Source organism: Macaca fascicularis, chromosome 6 (assembly GCF_037993035.2).
Source record: "Macaca fascicularis isolate 582-1 chromosome 6, T2T-MFA8v1.1".
NCBI classification, from domain to species: Eukaryota; Metazoa; Chordata; class Mammalia; order Primates; family Cercopithecidae; genus Macaca; species Macaca fascicularis.
This window is the reverse complement of record NC_088380.1, coordinates 138,720,047-138,739,630: the sequence shown is the minus strand read 5'-3', so window position 1 is coordinate 138,739,630 and position 19,584 is coordinate 138,720,047. Positions and strand designations below refer to the sequence as shown.

Here is a 19,584-nt window from a genome sequence, read left to right as displayed (position 1 = left end):
AGCCACGGCGCCTGGCCTCTGTTGGTTTTTCAGTTACGAACAGCATACTCTGGTTAGATGCTGTGGAAGGTAGAATGCAGCATGCAAGTGAGCTGCTGGGAGAGAAACCCTTACAGAATAATTTCTCTAAATGACCTAACAGATGTTTGTGGTTTCCTTTTCCTTCTCGTTCCTTGCTTTTTCTAGACCCAAGCCATGAACGAGCTGGAGGGAATCTGCGGTACTTTGAGCAGTTATTGGAGGAAGAGAGAGAAAAAATGTTATCAAATCAGACAGAAGCTGAGCTAGCAACCCCAGAAGGCATCTATGAGAGGCCTGTGGACTACCTGCCTGAGAGGGATGTTTACGAGAGCCTCTGTCGTGGGGAGGGTGTCAAACTGGTGAGATGTGTGAGGGGGGCCAGGGTGCCAAAACAGGAGACCTGGACTCTGGCTCTGGGTAGGCAGGTTTGGGGAAGGTGTTCTTCATTCTGTAGGTACTTTTTTCAGTATCTCCCCCAGTTTTTCATGGCATCTGTGAGGCTGACATGTGGATATTCTCTGAGGTAGGAAAGGAGACTGTCTCCCCTCATGCCCCAGGTAGAGTGTTGCTCCTCTAAGTTACCACTGAGCTCACCTCCTTACCCCAACGTGTCCCACTTTTTGCTTCACTCACTGTTGTGAAGAAAACGATGGGTGGACGTACCTCAGGCCCCAAGAGAAGTCATGGTATAAGTGGAGAGTAAGTCTCTGTGGTAAAGACACCAGCGTGTACCAGAGCTTGGTATTGAGCCTTTGAGAGCCCTGGGATCCTAGTGCTTCCTGAGGAGGCCCAGGTGTGACAGGCTCTCGGCCTTTTCCATGCCCCTGTCTGCATGGTTTCCACTGGCTCCTCCACCAAGAAAGGTTTCTCCCCCGTCCCAGCTCTTCAGACCTACTTAAGTCTTCATGAAAAGGGTCAGAAATTACTCTCTGCCATGGGACTTGAGGATGTGAGGTGATCTTGGGAGAGAAGAAAGATTGCATGATTTGTGGGGTGTCACTTCATGCCAGTTAAGCTGAAGGGGCTTTTGTTCCTTCCTTCCTTTCTTCCCTCCCTCCCTCCCTCCCTCCCTCTGTTTTTCCTCTCTTTTCTTTTCTTTCTTTCATCTCACCCTGTCACCCAGGCTGGAGTGCAGTGGTGTAATCATAGCTCACTGCAGCTTTGACCTCCCAGGCTTGAGCAATCTTCCTGCCTCAGCCTCCTGAGTAGCTGTGACTACAGGTGTGCACCACTATACCTGGTTAATTTTTTAAAGAGACAGGGTCTATGTCATCTAGGCTGGTCTCAAACTCCTGGTCTCAAGCTATCCTTTGGCCCCCCAGGATTCTAGGATTATAGGCGTGAGCCACTGTGCATGCCCACCTGCTGGGACTTTTGTTTTCTTCTGTGGTATGGTGGGAGGGAGCAGCTGCTGGCCATGAGGTGAGACCAGTGTCTGCAGACAGCCAGACTGGGACCGAGGATTAGGACTCACTCAGCTCAGGGCCTGTTACTCTGTGCTCTCCAGACACCCCGGAGACAGAAGAGGCTTTTCTGTAGGTACCACCATGGCAACAGGGCCCCACAGCTGCTCATCGCCCCCTTCAAAGAGGAGGATGAGTGGGACAGCCCACACATCGTCAGGTACTACGATGTCATGTCTGATGAGGAAATCGAGAGGATCAAGGAGATCGCAAAACCTAAAGTAGGTGTCACTTCAGGTCCTTCTGGGGGCACTGAAGGGGGCGGGTCCTTTCTCTCATCCCTAGCACTGTGGGTGGTTGGTTTGCTCATCTAGCCACCCTTTATTGATATCTAGCATGGGCCTACCGTGGGGATACAGAGATGCTTCAGACTCAGCCTGACCTTGTGAGTTCGTGGTCCAGTGGGGAAGAACAGGGTAACCAATGTGGACAGCCAATGCTGTGATAGAAAGTCATGCTGGGAACAGGGCAGGTCCACACTGGTGTGTCAGTTCATCTGGTTGGGAGACTGGTGTGTGGCAGTTTTTAGGAAATATTCCATAAGGTGCTATGAAGCTGGGTCCTGTGGAGCTCCTGATTAGGACTGTAAATGAGCGAATGACTTAGAGGAGAATGTATATCTTTATAATATTGGGTCTTCTCATCCAAGGGCGTGACAGGTCTCTCCATTTATTTATATATTTTTAAGTTTTCTTCATATAAGCCTTGCACATTTCTTAAGTTTAGTCCCAGGTAGTTTCTTTGTTACTGTTAATTTACTTTATTTCTTCATTAGTATTTTAACTGGTTACATTATTATATTAGTTTACTATTCTATGCCAAACTGTTGATTTTAAAAATATATTTCATAGTAAGAGCTAATGTTTACTGAGTTCTTAACTGTGGCAGGAACTTCTAAATGCTTAACATATATATTAACTATGTCACAGTTATGAACAGCTGCTCATAACGGTGTCACTGTCTCTGTTTTGCCTATGAAAAAGCAAACTTATGCAGATTGCAGCTAGTGGTTGAATTTACTTATTCCTTTTTTGGTTTTTAGCTGATTCTCTTTGGTTTCCTGGATAGCATTAACACCTGGAAATAAGGAAAATTTTATTTTCTCATAATACTTGTAGTTCCTTTGTTTTTATAATCTTATTGAATCGCCCAGAACTTCTAGAGCATAATTACGAAGAATAGGAATCCTTGTCTCATTCCTGAACTTCCTGGGAATTCCTATGGTATTTTACTGCCAAGTATGCAGTTGGCTGTTGGTTTTGTTTTACGATTATTCTTCTGTTTCTAGTTCATAAAAGATTTGCTCCCCATTTGACATCTTTCAAAGAGACCTACTTGCTGCCATACCCCATCACTGATGATTGGGAGGGAGGATTTAGCTGGATTCTCTATTGCTCTGCTCCTAATAGAATTGTAGTGGCCGAGGTGACCAGGAGGCCTGACGCTCATGGAGAGACCTGAAATAGGTTCCTATCCTGGCCCCTGGACCTCATCTTAGAACACCTTGGCTTGAGGTACTAGGACATCTAGGGCTTTGAGTCAGTGGTTGGCATCATCAATGTGCCTGAGGGAGGGGGCTAGCCAGATGTATGGAGAATGGGGACTAGGACTCCCCTTTCTACTCAGCTCCAGAGTCCTCCAGGAAAGAAAACTACTTTGCTGGTTATGCCAGGATTTCCTGGGAGATTTCTTACCTGTTCTTCAGTTCCAGACACTGAGAACATTTCTGTGTGCATGTGTGCATGTGTGCATGTGTGCATATATGTGTGGCTGGCCAAGGGGTAGTATTGGGAAAACATGTATTTGAATAGAAGCCATGTGAAGAGCCAAACAAGGATGGCAAACATGTTTGGCTCTTCACATGGCTTCTATTCAAAGATAAGCTGACCCCTCCTTTCTGGAGACTGTGAGAGACAGATGCTAGTCTGGCTTTGAAGTAGAGCCAATGAGCTTAATTTGGCCTGTGGGGAATGCCTGGCAGCTGTCTATGGGGTCTCTGGCCTGCTTTCAAAATAGCCCTGTGTTTCCCCTGGGGCAGAGCACAGCTGCTCAGAGCCTCTTTGTGGGTGTCAGGCCAATGCTGAGGCACAGATGTTTGGATGGGGTCTGGTTGTGGCTGCAGTTTTCAGGGAAGGACTGACATACGCTGGAGCTCAGGAAGGGCCGTGAGTAGGAGTTTGGGAGCCGTCTGTCCTGCTTGCACTGGCCATCTTACCAGATCATGCTATAGCAGCACAGTGTCTAGGTTGGTCCATCTCACCCGCTTACTAGCCTTCTGGTCCATTTACTCCTCTCCATTCCGTCTGCCACCACCTGGCCTGGGCCACCATCATCTCTTGCGCTGACCTCTGCCGTGGCCTCACTAGCCTCCCAGTCCCCACTCTGGCCCCTTATTAGTCAACTCTCCATGAGTTATTCACAGTGATCCATTTTACATTCAAATTTTGAGTGTCCCTCCCCTGCATGAAGCCTTCCCCATTTCTCGTTGGCCACAAGGTTGCATCTAGTCCCTAGCTCCTGCGTGTCTCTTCAGCCTATTTTACTACTTCCCTTAACCTTTAATCCACACCTACTGCCACACCCATTTTCATTCCCAGGCCTCTGGATTGCTGCTCCTTCCCTGTTCCTGTAATGTTTCTCTACTTGGATAACTCATGTTAACCCTTCAGGCCTCAGCTAGGTGGTCTCCTCCCCTAGGAAGCTATTCTTGACACTATTCCCTGAGCTTCTACAGGACATTAAGTTCACCCATGCTGTGCTGCAGTTACCTGGCTGGTTTTCTGCTTTCCCCACTCGACTGAGTTGTAAGAGTGCAGGGGCCATGTCTCAGTTACCTAGCATAGTGCCAGGCACAAAGTAGGCACTCATCAATATTTATTAAAATCAAGGGGAAGTGTGTTGGGGTGGGAGTACCTGGGCCTGTGGCTGCACCCATGTGAGGTCATTAGGACAGTCCACAACTGAAGCACATGGACCTTTGCCATGTTGGCTGACTCTGGGCAGTGAGTCCCTCCTGGGGTTTCACTAAGCCTGTCTGTGGAGGCTGGGGGAGTGAAGTAGATGAGGGGAGTGTGTTTGTAGTGTGTACATATGTGAGTGGGTGACTTCCAGGCAGTGGTTCACTTATTTTAACTCACAGAATCTTTTCCTGGTTTTATCATCTGACTTTTAAGGATCCCAAGGGAGTGAAAACTGTGCCATCTGTCTTTGCTTCTTGAGGCTGTGGGAACCCAGTGTGAGGTGGTACAGCAGGAGAGTGTTTGGATGGGTTTCTTGGCAGAGGAGCCCACTGAGGTTCAGAAGGATGGTGGAACTTGACCAAGTTGAGAGAAGTACATAAGGCGGAGGCTCAGGGATAGTGGCACAGTCTGAATATGGTGGGAGTAGCTAAGCTCAGGCTGTGCTCAGGCAGGAGTGGTATGTGTGCCTGGCAAGGAAAGGGGCTAGCCAGGCAGATGCATGGATGGATGAAGCAGGCATAATTCTGCAGGCAATGCAGACCTGGGGAGGAGAAGGGATGAGCAGTGACCGAGCAGGGCAATAGCCAGGAACTGATTGCAGATTGGGAATGTGGAGGCCTCAGACTTTTGCCCTCACCTGGCCTGCAGCATCTTGGGACCTTGGCTAGAGCCATTGGCTGCAAAGCTTCCTCCACTAGCATGACAGCAAATGTGGTCCCAGTGCTTTCTGGGAAAATACTCAAGGCAAAACAAACAAATCAAGTATTCCTTCTCCTCCTTCCTTCTAGCTTGCACGAGCCACTGTTCGTGATCCCAAGACAGGAGTCCTCACTGTCGCCAGCTATCGGGTTTCCAAAAGGTAAACAAAGAGCAGGGGTTGGTAGCTGCTCAAGTCTCAACTTCAGGACTTCTCAGTGCCTACCCTAGGAATGGGTGGCTTGCCTTTTCCTGCCTGCTGGCGACTCCTCACCCCTTGTTGCAGCAGGTACCCTGTACTACCTGTTCGTGCTGGCCCTGACTCTGGGGACAGAGTGCAGGACCTCATGGAAGCCTGCCCTTCCATCTTCTTTTCTCTGCTCTTTTCTTTTTACCCAGCTCCTGGCTAGAGGAAGATGATGACCCTGTTGTGGCCCGAGTAAATCGTCGGATGCAGCACATCACAGGGTTAACAGTAAAGACTGCAGAATTGTTACAGGTACAGATAGTCCCTGGGACTGTAGGAGTTGGGAAGTGGGTATTTTTGGCTAGATGGTCTCACAAGGTGTCCAGAACTGGGCCAAAAGAGGCCCAACTGTATGACTACTGCCTGATGCTATGAATATGGAGTGATCTCATTTTAGGAAACCAGAATTAATCATGCCTGTTGGCTTTCAACAATTAGTGTTCAACAAATATCTATTGAGCATCTGCTGGGTGCCCAAGTGTGCTGGAAGCTAGGGATCAGCGGTGGCTATGGCAGGTTCATTCATGTCTTCTTGACAACAGAAGCTCAAATCCTGAATGGTCTCAGGGACATCGCTAAGAGAGCTAAAAATGGTTTCAGAGGCCATGGTTCTGTGTCATAATCAAATACATTTGAAGGTCAAAGTGTTCTGTGTGTTTTCTCCTGCTGAACCACAGCTGAAGGCACTCCAAAAGCAGCAGCAGGGGAGTTCCCCTGAGGGACTGCCAAGATGGGGTCGGTTGAGAATCCAAAGAAAGCGGCACTAAACCCCTGGATCTTTAGTCCACAACATTTATTAGGGAACTTGCAGAGTGGGCTGCAGCAATCCTCAAAATGGACAGCAAGAGACAAGGGTTGTTTTACCTAAGTATTTCCACAGTGATGGGGTCAGAGTATGGAGTTTATGTGAGGGTTTAGGGAATTTGGTTCAGGGCTGGGGCTAGTTTCTTTCAGTGTATTAGGCAACAACCTAAACACCTTCATCCGTGCCTGGGAATGTTCAAGACTCCAGCTTGTGTTCCAGCCTGAAGGGAAAAACCTGCCGCTGGCTGGGTCACAGAGCTGTCAAGGGAGTCTGATTTTCAATCAGAACAAAGAAAGGCAGGGGTGGGTCTGGGGGACCTTACACTGTGATATGTAGGTGGAAGTGAGAGGCCTGGACTGGTTAAGCTGGTGCAGGTGGAGTGTTCTTGTCCAAGTACTCCCACTGGGACCCTGGCTTCCTGCCTTTATTCAGAAGTGATTATGAAGAAACGTGGCAGCACCCTGCTGAAAGGTTTTGGGTAAAGCTCCTTATTAAAGTATCCTCTTGGGTAAAGCTCCTTAATAAAGTATCCTCTTGGGTATTGAGTTCAAATCAGCACTGGCTGTGTTCCCTTATGAATATTGGAACTTCCGTGTTCTGTTGTAAAATTGATGACCTAAGACACTGTCAGAGAAGTTTCACTGGCATCTTTCTAGAGGCCCCTGGGTCTCTCTGTTTGGCCAAGGTTTGTGTATACTTAAAGATAGCAGCCTTTACCTTTATGATTGGCATTTGGGTCTGATCTACTATAGATCTCATTAGAATATTGACTGAAGATCATTTGGGAAAGATTTTTTGAACTTTTGCCTGCACATGCCCAAACAAATCAGCCTTCTTTTTGCTGTTGTTTTTTCAACAAAAAGAAGTGTAGCTGCATCAGCAATTGGAAAATCAATTTTGAAGTTCATCTTTATGGATTTGTGTGAAGTCTACCAGAGTTTTAAAAAACATACTGATTACCTTGCAAATAGTATTGTGAAATTTTAATATTTTTTTTTCAGTTCAGTTCAACTTTGTGTTTTGTAATTTTTAAATAAGTTCTGCAGATAAGCACATCCATGGAGGACTTCTGTCTCATCTCCCACTTGCTGCGTATGTGTAAGAACACCACCATTTCAAGAGAGATGGGCACTCTTGATGTGCTAGATGAGTCCCTGTTGGCATTGTCTTGACTCATATCTTCTTGGAGCAGAAGAAGATATGGAGCAGAAGAAGAAGATTTTTTTTGTTTATTTGTTTTTCTTTTTTTTTTTTGAGACATCTGCCACTGCTTCCTCTGTGTCAGAGCCAGTCTTCAGGACTTTCATGGTTCTGATCAAAGACCACAGTCTGCTTGGCTGATTTCATACCCTGGACCAGGAGGCTAAGTAGACAGGACCTCTGGCGCGGTTGCTTTCCTGGCTAGCTGTGCAGCTATACTCACTGTATGCCTGTCTTACACTCACCCATGGAAGATAGCAGCTTCTTGCTTATGGACTGACTTCTCTGCTACAATTTGGACTTTATCTTGTCTGGCCTCTCATAGTGTTATAGCTCAGTTGACTGGGGTCTGAATGCCAGACCTCTTGGTAGAGGGGCTCTTATAGTTAAGGATCTTCTGGAAGATTCAGACCACAGCTGCCAAGTGGCTGAGATGCCATTTTTGTTTGCATTCTTCTCCTAGGAACTGTCTTGGCATTTCCTTTGCCAGTCAGTGGTGTTGAAGGCTTTGATCCTTCATGGTCTAGGGAACAGGAAACTGGATTTCAGCATCTATCCCTAAGTACTTACTCCATATGAAATGTTTGTGGTATGATACATGCCTAGGCACCAGCAACAGCCCTCACATCAGGTCCTTTAGGAAATGCTGCAGGCCTCTGGAAAGGAGCTGGTTCTTCAGCTGTAGCTGACATGTTTGCTGTAGACCATTTGAAGGAAAAATTGAGGCTTTCTGGTGAATTGGATGAGGGCTTATCTGATAGAGAGGAAGAGATGCTACACCTCTAGGATTCTCTAAGATTGAAGACTTCGGCTGCATGATGTCTCAGCCTCACCAGAAAAGTGATTTCTGACCTTTTTAATTTTGCCTTTACTCTGTCCTTAGCATCGTAAATACCCATGTCTTTCAAATAACTGACTCCACTCTTACAATAGTAAGTCTAAAGATTTAAATGAATACCTCCTCACATGAATCAGTCTTGATGTACAGTTGCTTGTTATTAAAGGCGTGAGCCTGGGGACTTAGGTATGCCTGGATAGGCAATCTTACTGCTGCAAATCAAGATGGTCCCATGTGTTTTGTACTTATTTGGGAATTGTATTAAAGAGTGTAGGTACAGTGGCTTCAGAACCATGATCAAATATAATTCTCCAAACCTAAAAGATGAGCCAGCTCTCGCAACGCAACTTCTATCACTGCCTGGGATCTGTAAGTTTAAGCAATCCATTTAACAAGTGGAAGTGTTGAAAAATGCAGTCATACTCTGCAGCTCCAGCAACAAGCACTAATTGAATTTTCCTGAGTGCACTGGCACAGAGTCACAGTTGTGTTTAAAATTTTCTTCCAGGCCAGGTGTGGTGGCTTACATCTGTAACTCAGTTCTTGGGGAGGCCAAGGCAGGAGGATTGCTCGAAGCCAGGAGTTTGAGACCAGTCTGGGCAACATAGTGAGACTCTGTCTCTACCCCCACTCCCCCCAAAAAAAGAAAAAAAATTTTCTTCAAGCTCTTGACTGCAAACAAAGATATGCTTTCTCAGCTGCTCTGGCACTTCTTAGATGCATCTCCAGCCTTAGGGCCACCTGCTGAACCAGGCTTCCTTGTGCTGTTGACAGGATTTCCAGGTATTTTTGGTGCAGCAATCTTAAAGGCTGAAGCAGTGGATGACAGCATGTTTTCATCCATGCTTTGTATCAAAAGTTTTATCTTTGTAGATATTGAAAATGATACTGCCAACATTTTGTGCTCCAATAAGAGAATTTCCTCTCTTATAAAGTCCACTGTCCCTTTCTTTCTTGCATTTCTTTTTTTGTGTATATGTGAAACAGGGTCTCACTCTGTTGCTCAGGCTGGAGTGCAGTGGCGCAGTCATAGCTCAATGCAACCTTGAACTCTTGGGCTCAAGCTATCCTCCTGCCTCAGCTTCCTGAGTAGCTGAGACTACAGGTGCACGCCACTGTGCCCAGCTAATTTTTTCATTAGTAGAGACGGATGGAGTCTTGCTATGTTGCCCAGGCTAGTCTCAAACTTCTGGGCTCAAGCAGTCCTCTCACTTCAGCCTCCCAAAGTGCTGGGATTACAGGCATGAGCCACCACGCCTGGCTTCTGTCCCACATTTCTATAGGTCTCTGTTATTGCTAGTTTTGTAGCATCTCCCACCTGACCATTGGGATAGCAGAAAAGGATATACAAAAAATACCAACTTTCTGAGAACTTATGGCCTAGCCCCAGAGGTTTTTATGTTTTCAGTGAGACACACTAACCAGCTGTTCCCAGACGGACATTGGTGGTGCTGCTTGATCCACTAGCTTCCATATCAGATTCTATGCTTCATCTTTAACCTTGTCTTTCATTCTGTCTACTGAAGCTGAGACAATAATTGTGATTTAAGACTTTCCATTTTGCTGATAAGCTGTCCACAAAGGCATTTACAATTTCTAATCCAATTTATGACACCTGGTAGTTGCTCAGACGTTACTTCAGGTCCAGGGTCACACTGGGGGTGCTGATGTAGTGCGGTAATTCTTGGCCGCCTGGCAGCTGGCCACCCATGTTGTGCTGTTTCATTCCATGCAGTAGACCACTGTGGGAATCTGCCCCATGCAGTCTCACCAGGAATAGCAGTGGTGGTAGGAACAGTACAAGGTGCTAAGTACCTCCAAAACTAGTTTAAAAAAGAAAATCCTCTTCTTAAGTTTGTTACTGACTTTCCTCTGGATTACTATCTTAATATGTCCCAAACAAACTGGGTCCAGGGCCAGGGCTGGCCTCAAGCAGTGTTCCCTTTACTGCTGTCTGAGTGTCCATGAAGGGGCTGGAGCTTTTCCTCAGTGATCATATGCAGTTCACCCATCTTGTTTTGTTTGGGAAACCACATTTGTGCTGCAGCCTTACTCTTGGACAGAAATGTAGACTTGTTTGTGATGTTTGCTCTGCCTGTGCTGGCAGGGCATGGTTGTCTTCCACCTTAGAGAGGCTGCTCTTGGGAGTTCTGGTTGTTTTCAGGCCTGGGAAGATTGTATCCTTAGAGTGATGGGCTGCTACAGAGCTGTTCATGCTGCTTACAAGGTCTAATGCTGTTATTTCCCACAGGTTGCAAATTATGGAGTGGGAGGACAATATGAACCACACTTCGACTTCTCTAGGGTAAGGCCTAAATCACAGGTGCTTTCAAAGGGCCCTACTCTAGCTGATTTGAGAAGGGTGGAGCTTCTAGGAGCATTTCAGCCTCCATATCAGTACCCCTACCCCTTGTCCTCCCTCCACCTCTGCATCATTGGGAGAAACTCTTTGTTACTGGTGAATCCCAAATCTGGAACCAGGGATCCTGCAGAACACAGTGGAGCCTGGCTGTCTCCCATGTAGATGTGGGGAGTTCATCCCCTGCCCTAACTGTATCACCCTTTGCCCTGATTCTAAAGCAAAGAGCCTCACTAGGTCTTTGTGAAAACTGTTCTTTTCCCTTTTCCTTTTCCCTGCAAACCCCATGCCCTAACCAGAATTTACTTTGCAGCCTTGGCACATGTTCCAGGCTGATTTATGGAACACACACTTATTACCTTCCCATGACCCTTTTGGTCCTAGTCTTGTGGGTGGTGGATGAAGCCTGTTGTAAACTTCGGTGAAAGTTGTTGTCTGTTACAGCGACCTTTTGACAGCGGCCTCAAAACAGAGGGGAATAGGTTAGCGACGTTTCTTAACTACGTAAGTACTGGGTCCAGGCCCACCTGTTCATTCTCACTTAATTTTGTAGAATGATGAGCGACATACTTTCAAGCATTTAGGGACGGGGAATCGTGTGGCCACTTTCTTAAACTACGTGAGTATGATGTGTGCTGATGGGCCCTAAGGGGACCCTGGGTCCAGAGGGCTGCCTTATATCCCACCCCCATCAGGGCTGATACCATCTGCTATAGAGTAATGGTCAGGTCCTTCTGGCTTTCAGCACCCTTCTTGACTGCAACAGGGAGAGTTGGCCTCTGTTTCTTTTCATTTTCCCCACTGCCACCACCAGGACTTTAACATTCCTGGCTATTTTTTTTCCCCAGTGTTTAAAATTGTGATAAAATAGACACAACATAAAACTTACCATCTTAACCATTTTTAAATGTACAGTTCAGTGGTATTAAATACATTCATAGTGTGCAAGCATCACCACCATTCATTTCCATCTATTTTCATCTTCTAAAACTGAAACTCTACCCAGAGTTTATTAAGCAATAATTCCAGATTCCCCTCCTGCAGCTCCTGGCAGCCACCATTCTGCTTTCTGTCTCTGTGATTTTGGTTACTTAAATAAGTGGAATCAAAGTATTAATACTTGTCTTTCTGTGTGGCTGGTGTATAATGCCCTCAAGGTTTATCCATGTTGTAGCATATTCTGGCTGCTGCTTTTTTTTTTTTTTTTTTTTTTTTTTTTTTGAGATGGAGTATTGCTCTGTCACCTAGGCTGGAGTGCAGTGGTGTGATCTCGGCTTACTGCAACCTCGGCCTCCCAGGTTGGAGCAATTCTTGTACCTCACCCTCCCAAGCAGCTGGGATTATAGGCGCTGGCCACCACGCCTGGCTAATTTTTGTATTTTTAGTAGAGAGAGGGTTTCACCATGTTGGCCAGGCTGGTGTTGAACTCCCGACCTCAGGTGATCTGCCTGCCTCGGCCTCCCAAAGTGCTGGGATTACAAGCGTGAGCCACTGTGCCTGGCCATTCTGGCTCCTTTTTGATGGGCACAGTGCTAGTCTGGATTTTTGGGATGGGTGCCCTGGAGGGTTCCCTCCTTGGCACCAGAGTGAGGAGACAGCGTTAGCTCTCTCTAGATGAGAGCCACGTTTGTTTTATCCAAGGCTTAGTGGCCTGATTCCCACCTCTTGTCTCTGTTTCATCCATAGGTTGTAGGGTTTACCTTTCACATGAGGAACAATTTCCTCTCCCTTCTGCTGAGAGCCAGCTCTAAAGAGACATAGAGGCAGTAAAGTAACTTAGAGACAGAAGCCTGGGTCCATTTTTTCCTTTTACGTTTTTGTTGTATGGTTATTACATGCTGGGGATTGTGCTATGTACATGCTGGTGGGCAGAACGTATGTGGTCTCTTTTGTGGTGCTTGAGGTCCAATATGAGAGACTTATTTTAAACATCAGAGGGATTCTTCTTCTTCTTTTTTGGGCGGGGGGACAGAGTCTCCCTCTGGTGCCCAGGCTGCAGTGCAGTGGCGCGATCTCAGCTTACTGTAACCTCTGCCTCCCGGGTTCAAGTGATTCTCCTGCCTCAGCCTCCCAAGTAGCTGGGATTATAGGCGTGCACCACCATGCCCAGCTAATATTTGTATTTTTAGTAGAGACGAAGTTTCACCATCTTGGCCAGACTGGTCTGGAGCTCCTGACCTCAAGTGATCCACCCACCTTGGCCTCCCAAAGTGCTGGCATTACAGGTGTGAGCCACCTCGCCCAGCCTAAACATCAGAGAGAGTATTATGTAGTTATGGAGACAGGTGCTGTGAACCCCAGACTTGGGGTTCAATGGAGGCCTCTCTTTGGAAGTAACATATCAGTTGAGACTCAAAAGTTGAGTGGAAATTAGCTGGTAGAACATGGTTTCTGGCACGAGAGAGAGTGTATGTAGTCCTGTAAGAGAAAAGGAGCTTGGGATGTTGGAAAAATAGAAAAAGGCTGGTGTGTCTGGAGAGAGGCTAGTGAGACTGACAGGGCCTTGGGATTCTAGAAAAGAATTTGAGTTTGATCCCCAGGGCTGTGAGAAGCCATTTTTGTCTTATTCATTTACCATATGTCTGTCAAGTACCCTTCACTTAGTCTGGTATGTGTCCTGTGGAAATATTTTTTAGCTCCAATTTTTATTACATTATGGACAAAAAAAGTAAGAGAGCCGTATGGGAAAGAAGTAGTGCTTTGGCCATGAGTCAAGGCATGCTCTGTGGGCATGAGTGCAGCCTTGCTAGTGTGGGACTTGTGTTCAGTGTAGTTTAAGGCCTTACCATGGGAGAAAGCAGGGCCTCTAGAAACACAGTGCCCCACCTTCCCACTCAGGTGGCCCCAGGAAGGGTGGCTACTCTGGGAAGGTGAAGGTCTGACTAGAGCAGCAAACTACTAGAGCCAGAGAAACAGAGCTGCAGTGGGGACTGCACATAGTGTTGGGAACAGTAGGGAGCTCCTGGTCAGGGCACTTTGCTGAGTACAGTGGCTTAGGCAAGGCCAAGGCTAGATGGGAATTCAAGGGGTGGGGGTCAGAACAGGCATTTTCTAAGTACAGACTCAGATTATTTTCATCCAAGGACAGCCTGGATGTGGGTCTCCTGTGGGCCTCAACTCTTGAACACTCATGACATGGAGACTGTTCTAATGAATCACACTGATTAAGTAGGTATGGGAAAACCTTTCTTGGCTAAAGGGCTGGCCATGGAGCAGACTCCAAGCAGTGTCACTGATGCTCAGAGGGGGGTGATCTATACACTTTGTCATGTCCTTTGTGGCTCAGTTGCTCTGAGAGCCTTGCTTAGGAGGACCAAGCTCTATGTGTTATATTTCCAGATGAGTGATGTAGAAGCTGGTGGTGCCACCGTCTTCCCTGATCTGGGGGCTGCAATTTGGCCTAAGAAGGTAAGTTCTGATTCTTGTGGGTCAGAGGTTGAAGCAAGGCTCAGACTTTACTTTGTCCATGTCCCCCAGTACCATTACCTGGCCTGCCTGATTGTCATTGTGATGTGCCTTAGCCCACCTGGAGTCTGACCTTGTAGCCCCAGCTTCTCCCTGGGAAGAAGGGACAGGGAGGGAAGCCCCTTCAGGGGCGGGTGAGTTCCCAGACTTCTACTCCAGAAAGGTAGGTGCTTTCTGGGAAAAGTCTCTGTTGCTGGAGTCCCAGAGCCCTGTCCCCCATCCATAGGGAAATGAGGGTGTTTCTGCTCAGGGCAGAGCTTCTGTGATGCTTGAGGTCAGGTCCCTGAGCACAGTCTCTAAGAATGTGTTCTGAAAAGACCAATCTCTTTCCCAGGGTACAGCTGTATTCTGGTACAACCTCTTGCGGAGCGGGGAAGGTGACTACCGAACAAGACACGCTGCCTGCCCTGTGCTTGTGGGCTGCAAGTGGGGTGAGTGTCTTAAGGGGTGGTGTTGGTGTTGGTGGCCTCAGCTTGGGCTTTGCTTACTGGCCTTAGATTCTGAGCTGGGAGATAACTGCTGCCAAATTGCAGAGATTGTCTCCCTTCTTAGCTTTTTTTCTGCTGTTACTACCATCCAGCCATGTCATGTCCATGCACCTGGTAAATGCCAAGGCAGCTGGTTGGAAACACTCGGAGATACACAGGGAGCGGAAGAAGGCCTGAGGACGAACAGCTGCATAAGCACCATAGGTCCAGGACCCTCTGGCAAGGCTTCTGGGGGAGCAGAGTGGAGAGCTGGAAGCAGTGAGGGGAAAGAGTGCCTCAGGCGAACAAGGCCCATATGGATGGAGGCACAGGCTAAAACCAGCATATGGGTGTGGGGACAGGCTCCCTTGTCACTTGAAGAAAGGGAGACCTGTGGCACAGGGGCCAGGAGATGAGACTGGAGGCTGGGACCAAATTGCAGAGGCTCAAGCTTGAGCTTTATCCTGGGAGCAGTTGTGTGAGCCTCGGAGAGGCTTAAACCAGGATGTGACAGGAAGTGTTTGTTAAGGAGATGAGTGTGTAGCCCCCTTGGAGAGTTTTGAAGATAAATAGTGATGGGTTCGCAGATAATTAAGCAAATGAAAAAGAAAACAAGGCAGTTGCTGAATTCAGGGGAAAAAAAGTTGTACAAGAGATAAGTATAAACTACTGGATGGCTCAGGCATAACACTTACATGATATAATTATGTACACACTGAGTATTACTTTAACTAAAACTTGTGATTTACCTGTACCAGAAAGATGGGAGGGGATAAGTATATGTTTTAGGGGTAGAATAAAAGAATTTCAAAGTTGAAAGTTACGGAATAGAACTAAAAGCATGTTACCTAGAAAAATGAAGTTAAATATCAGAAGAAACAGCTAGAGGAGTTTAATGTTCCCTGGGAGTGGGGATTAGGGATGGGAAGGAGAAGCTTCGGAGATTGCTGTTTATCATTATAAGCCTTGTGACAATTTTATTTTTTTTCAATGAATTACGTGTATTACTTTATATTTTAAAAGCTCTGTGACTTCAGTAGTGCATTGAAATAAAATTTTGATTCATTATGAGAGAGTCTGTGAGGAACAGAATCATGGTTCCTGTGTTTTTGAAGATATGGCATGGGGTGACAGTGCTGGCGGCAGCTCTGCTGCTCTTGTGCCCATGGCATACAGACTAGATCTGCTGGTCCACAGCTCCTGAGGTTAACATCAAAGCCCTCTGCAATGCTGACAGGCTTCCTCATCCTCACATCCTACCTCTCAGTTTCCACCTGCCACCTCCCAGTAATGTTAGGCTTCTTGAGTCCTCAACACGCGTCAGGGTGGCTCCTGCCTTGATTACTTTCTCATCCTGTTGTCACTCCTGGGACCCTCTTGGTGAGAGAACCATCTGGGTATGTCATTCTTCTTCCCAGGATAACTTCTATTTAACTTTATATTCTAGCCCTAGGATTTCCTCTTCTCTCTAAGAGCAAGAAATGTGTGCACGTTGCTATGGGAATAGAGCCAAAGGGCATCGAAGGTCATGGGCATCAAAGGGCATGATTAGATGCTCTTTGGTGCTATTCCCATGGCAACCTGCACACATGTATCTTGTCCCACTGGCAGAATTTCATACACTTACCTGTTTACATGTGTCTTCCTCACCAATTCATTAGCAAATTGAGGCCTGAGATCATGTCTTGTCTTATTTGTGTCTGATTCCAGGGCACAGTGCAGGGGTCATCATGAAGGAGTCATTCATTCAGGCTACTAAACTGACCAACAGGATTGTAACATGCTTGCTTTCTTTTCACAGTCTCCAATAAGTGGTTCCATGAACGAGGACAGGAGTTCTTGAGACCTTGTGGATCAACAGAAGTTGACTGACATCCTTTTCTGTCCTTCCCCTTCCTGGTCCTGCAGCCCATGTCATCTTCAAGTTCAATGTGACAGACACCTTTGTATGTTCCAGTTTCTATCAGGCTGGTTTTTGGAGAAATGAATGTCTGGAGCAGAGGGAGACCATACTAGGGCGAGTCCTGTGTGACTGAAGTCCCAGCCCTTCCGTTCAGCCTGTGCCATCCCTGGCCCCAAGACCAGGATCAAAGTGGCTGCAGCAGAGTTAGCTGTCTAGCACCTAGCAAGGTGCCTTTGTACCTCAGGTGTTTTAGGTGTGAGATGTTTCAATGAACCAAAGTTCTGATACCTTGTTTACATTGTTTGTTTTTATGGCATTTCTATCTATTGTGGCTTTAACCAAAAAATAAAATGTCCCTGCGAGAAGCCTTAAAGAGCCTTACTTGGAGTATTTTTAAGACTGGAAGCTTTTACCAGGTTCATCACTTCCTGTGCATCGCCTCCATGCAGGCAGAGTCTGGATCATGAATGCTTTAGTAACAAAACATCTTGGGTCTTGGATTTGAGACCTGGTTTCAACACTTGTGTCTCCTCTAAGTGTCAGTGTCCTTTTCAGGAAAGTAGGGTAAATAATTTCTCTTTGTCTCCCAGAGAACATAGCACACGTGTTCATGATTGTAATGCTGTTATAATGTATAATTTATTTTAAAATTTTGAGATAAGGATTGTTCATGATACATAGATGTATACTTAAAAAAAAAATGAAGGTGAGCAGGAGCACCTGTGTCAACACCAAGTTAGAGAAGAGAACGTTTTCAAGTCAGTACCTCAGGAGCCCCTTGGGAACCCCTCCTAGATCACATCTCCTTCACTGCCCCCAGCACTTTGGAGATAACCATTGTCTAGTGATGTGTGGTACTCGTTCCTTTGCTTGTCCTTATAGTTTTACCGTCCATGATTACATCCCTAAATAAGTAGTTATTCTGTTTTCCCTGATTTTGAACTTCTACTAATAGAATCAGAGTAAATATTCTTGGGTATGTGACTTCTTTTGTTCAACATTGTTTTAAGATTCATCCATGTCGTGTAGCTGTAGTTTGTTTTAATCTTTATAGTACAGTTTTGTTAATGTTTATTGTAGGACTATACCATAATACAGCCAGTATGCTGCTGATAAACATTGGAATTGGTTTCAGTCTTTGTATATTGTGAATAATGCTGTGATAAACATTTTTATACATGATTCCTGCTATACATATAAACACATATTTCTGTAGGATATATATGTAGGAGTGGAAATGTGGAGTCTTAATGGTGTTCCAACTTTGCTAAATAATGTATTCCAAGGTCATTATACACATTCTCACCAGGAGTAAATGAGAGTTCTTATTACTCTAACCTTTTCCAATATCTAGTATTTTCATACTTTTGCATTTTAGCTAGCTTGGTATGTTACCGACTAAATGTTTGTGTCCCCTCTGCCCAAATTCATATGTTGAAATCTTAACCTCCAATGTGATGATATTAGGATGTGGAGCCTTTGGGAGGTAATTAGGTCATAAGCCTGGAGCCCACATGAGTGGGATTAGTGACCTTATGAAGAGATCCCAGAGAACGCTAGCCCTCTTTCTGCCATGCGAACACACAGCAAGAAGATGCCTATGAACCAGGGGGCTCTCACTAGAAATAAACCTACTAGCATCTTGATCTTGGACTTTTCAGTTTCCATAACCATGAGAAATCAATGTTTTTAATTCAATGTATGGTATTTTATTATAGCAGCTCTACCTAAGACAGTACATGTATAGTATCTATTTTAACATTGTTGATAATGTTTACAACTTTTCATGTTATTAGTTATTAGGTTTCTTCAAGTCTTCTTTTTGATTCATAGAAATTTTAAAATATGTACACAAGCTCTTTGTTATATATTTTGCAAATATCTTCTGTGGTTTGTTTTTTTACTATTTTTTGTCTTTTGATAAAAAGCTTTTAATTTTTATGTCAAATCTATCAAGCTTTTTCTTTTTATGTTTTTTATGTCTTATTTGAGAAACCCCAAGATCATGAGGATGTTTCCTGTGTTCTCTTCTGAAAGCTATATAGTCTTTGTCATTAATTTTATCTTTATATATGGTATGAAGTGTAAAGGTCTACTTTTAATTTTTTGCATATTTTATTAGGATAGGATGGGCTTTTGCTATAGTAATAAATAATCCCCAAATCTCAAGGGCTTAATATATAAAATTGTCTCATGCAAAAAACCACTGGGTCTAAGGCAATTGCTATCTACTGTCATCTAATCTCCCTCTAGTGGCTTCCATGGGTAGACCCTAACAGGAAGCCAGCTGATAAGGGAGGGAATCTGGGAAATGTAGTTTACAGAGTGGCAGCTACAGTAGAACAGTAGAGACTACAAGGATGAGTTTGCAGCTGAGAACGGAAACATGACTGGCACACTAGGTTTTTCTTTTCCTGTTTGAGACTTTTTTGCCTTCTTGAATTTGTACAATGGTATCTTTAATCAATTTTGGAAAATTAAATGATTTTCTCTTTCAGCATTGTCTGTTTCTTCTGTAACTCTGATTAATTGTAAGTTGGATCATATCATGATATTATCTCTTAAATCTTTCATATTTTTATATCTATGCTATATTTGGGGAGAATTTTATACTTGTTTTGTACAAAGTTCACTAATTCTGTCTTCTATCGAGTGCATCCAGGAGTCTTTGTTTAAGGACTTTAAAGATTTCTTTGTTTTCTGGCTTATACCATTTCTGTTGAAAAGTCGCTATCTGGTCCTTTGTTGTTCTTTTGAAGGTAACTTTGCCCCCACCTGGCTGCTTTAAAGACTTTTTTTCTTTTTGGTTTTCAGTAGTTTTACTATGGTGTACTTAGTGTGGGTTTCTTTTTCTTTTCCTGCTTGGCATTTAGCTTCTTGAATTTCTGGGTTGACATCTGATCAATTTTGGAAATTTCTCAGACATTATATCTTCAAATATTGTTTCTGTCCCATTTTTTCTCTATCTGCTCTGAGACTTCAGTAATCTGAATGTTAGAACTTTTCATAGTGTTCTATATGTCTCCTATTCTGTGTCTCTCATGCTTTTTTCCTTGTGTTTCAGACTAGATATTTTCTATTGATCTGTCTTGGAATTCATTTATTACTTTTGCTGCTAAACCCATCTGTCTTTTTTTTTTTTTTTTTTTTCTTGAGATGG

The 19,584-nt window shown here is 45.0% G+C and overlaps 1 protein-coding gene across 24 annotated transcripts in view; it reads left to right on the top strand.

The window, feature by feature from the left end:
- Positions 1-16,797, top strand: part of P4HA2 (prolyl 4-hydroxylase subunit alpha 2) — a 35,128-nt gene extending 18,331 nt beyond the window's left edge. For 8 of the 24 annotated variants that reach the window (XM_005557716.4, XM_073994180.1, XM_073994179.1 and 5 more), the window contains 9 exons: positions 187-380; positions 1,529-1,705; positions 5,233-5,303; positions 5,540-5,639; positions 10,482-10,535; positions 11,143-11,208; positions 13,929-13,997; positions 14,389-14,485; positions 16,323-16,797. In XM_005557716.4, coding sequence (XP_005557773.1) covers positions 187-380; positions 1,529-1,705; positions 5,233-5,303; positions 5,540-5,639; positions 10,482-10,535; positions 11,143-11,208; positions 13,929-13,997; positions 14,389-14,485; positions 16,323-16,393 — 899 coding nt within the window. In that variant the 3' untranslated portion in view covers positions 16,394-16,797. Of the gene's footprint in view, positions 1-186; positions 381-1,528; positions 1,706-5,232; positions 5,304-5,539; positions 5,640-10,481; positions 10,536-10,973; positions 11,094-11,142; positions 11,209-13,928; positions 13,998-14,388; positions 14,486-16,322 lie in introns of all 24 variants that reach the window. The other 16 variants (XM_005557718.4, XM_073994187.1, XM_073994189.1 and 13 more) reach the window with 2 other exon arrangements.
- Positions 16,798-19,584: the final 2,787 nt, after the last annotated feature.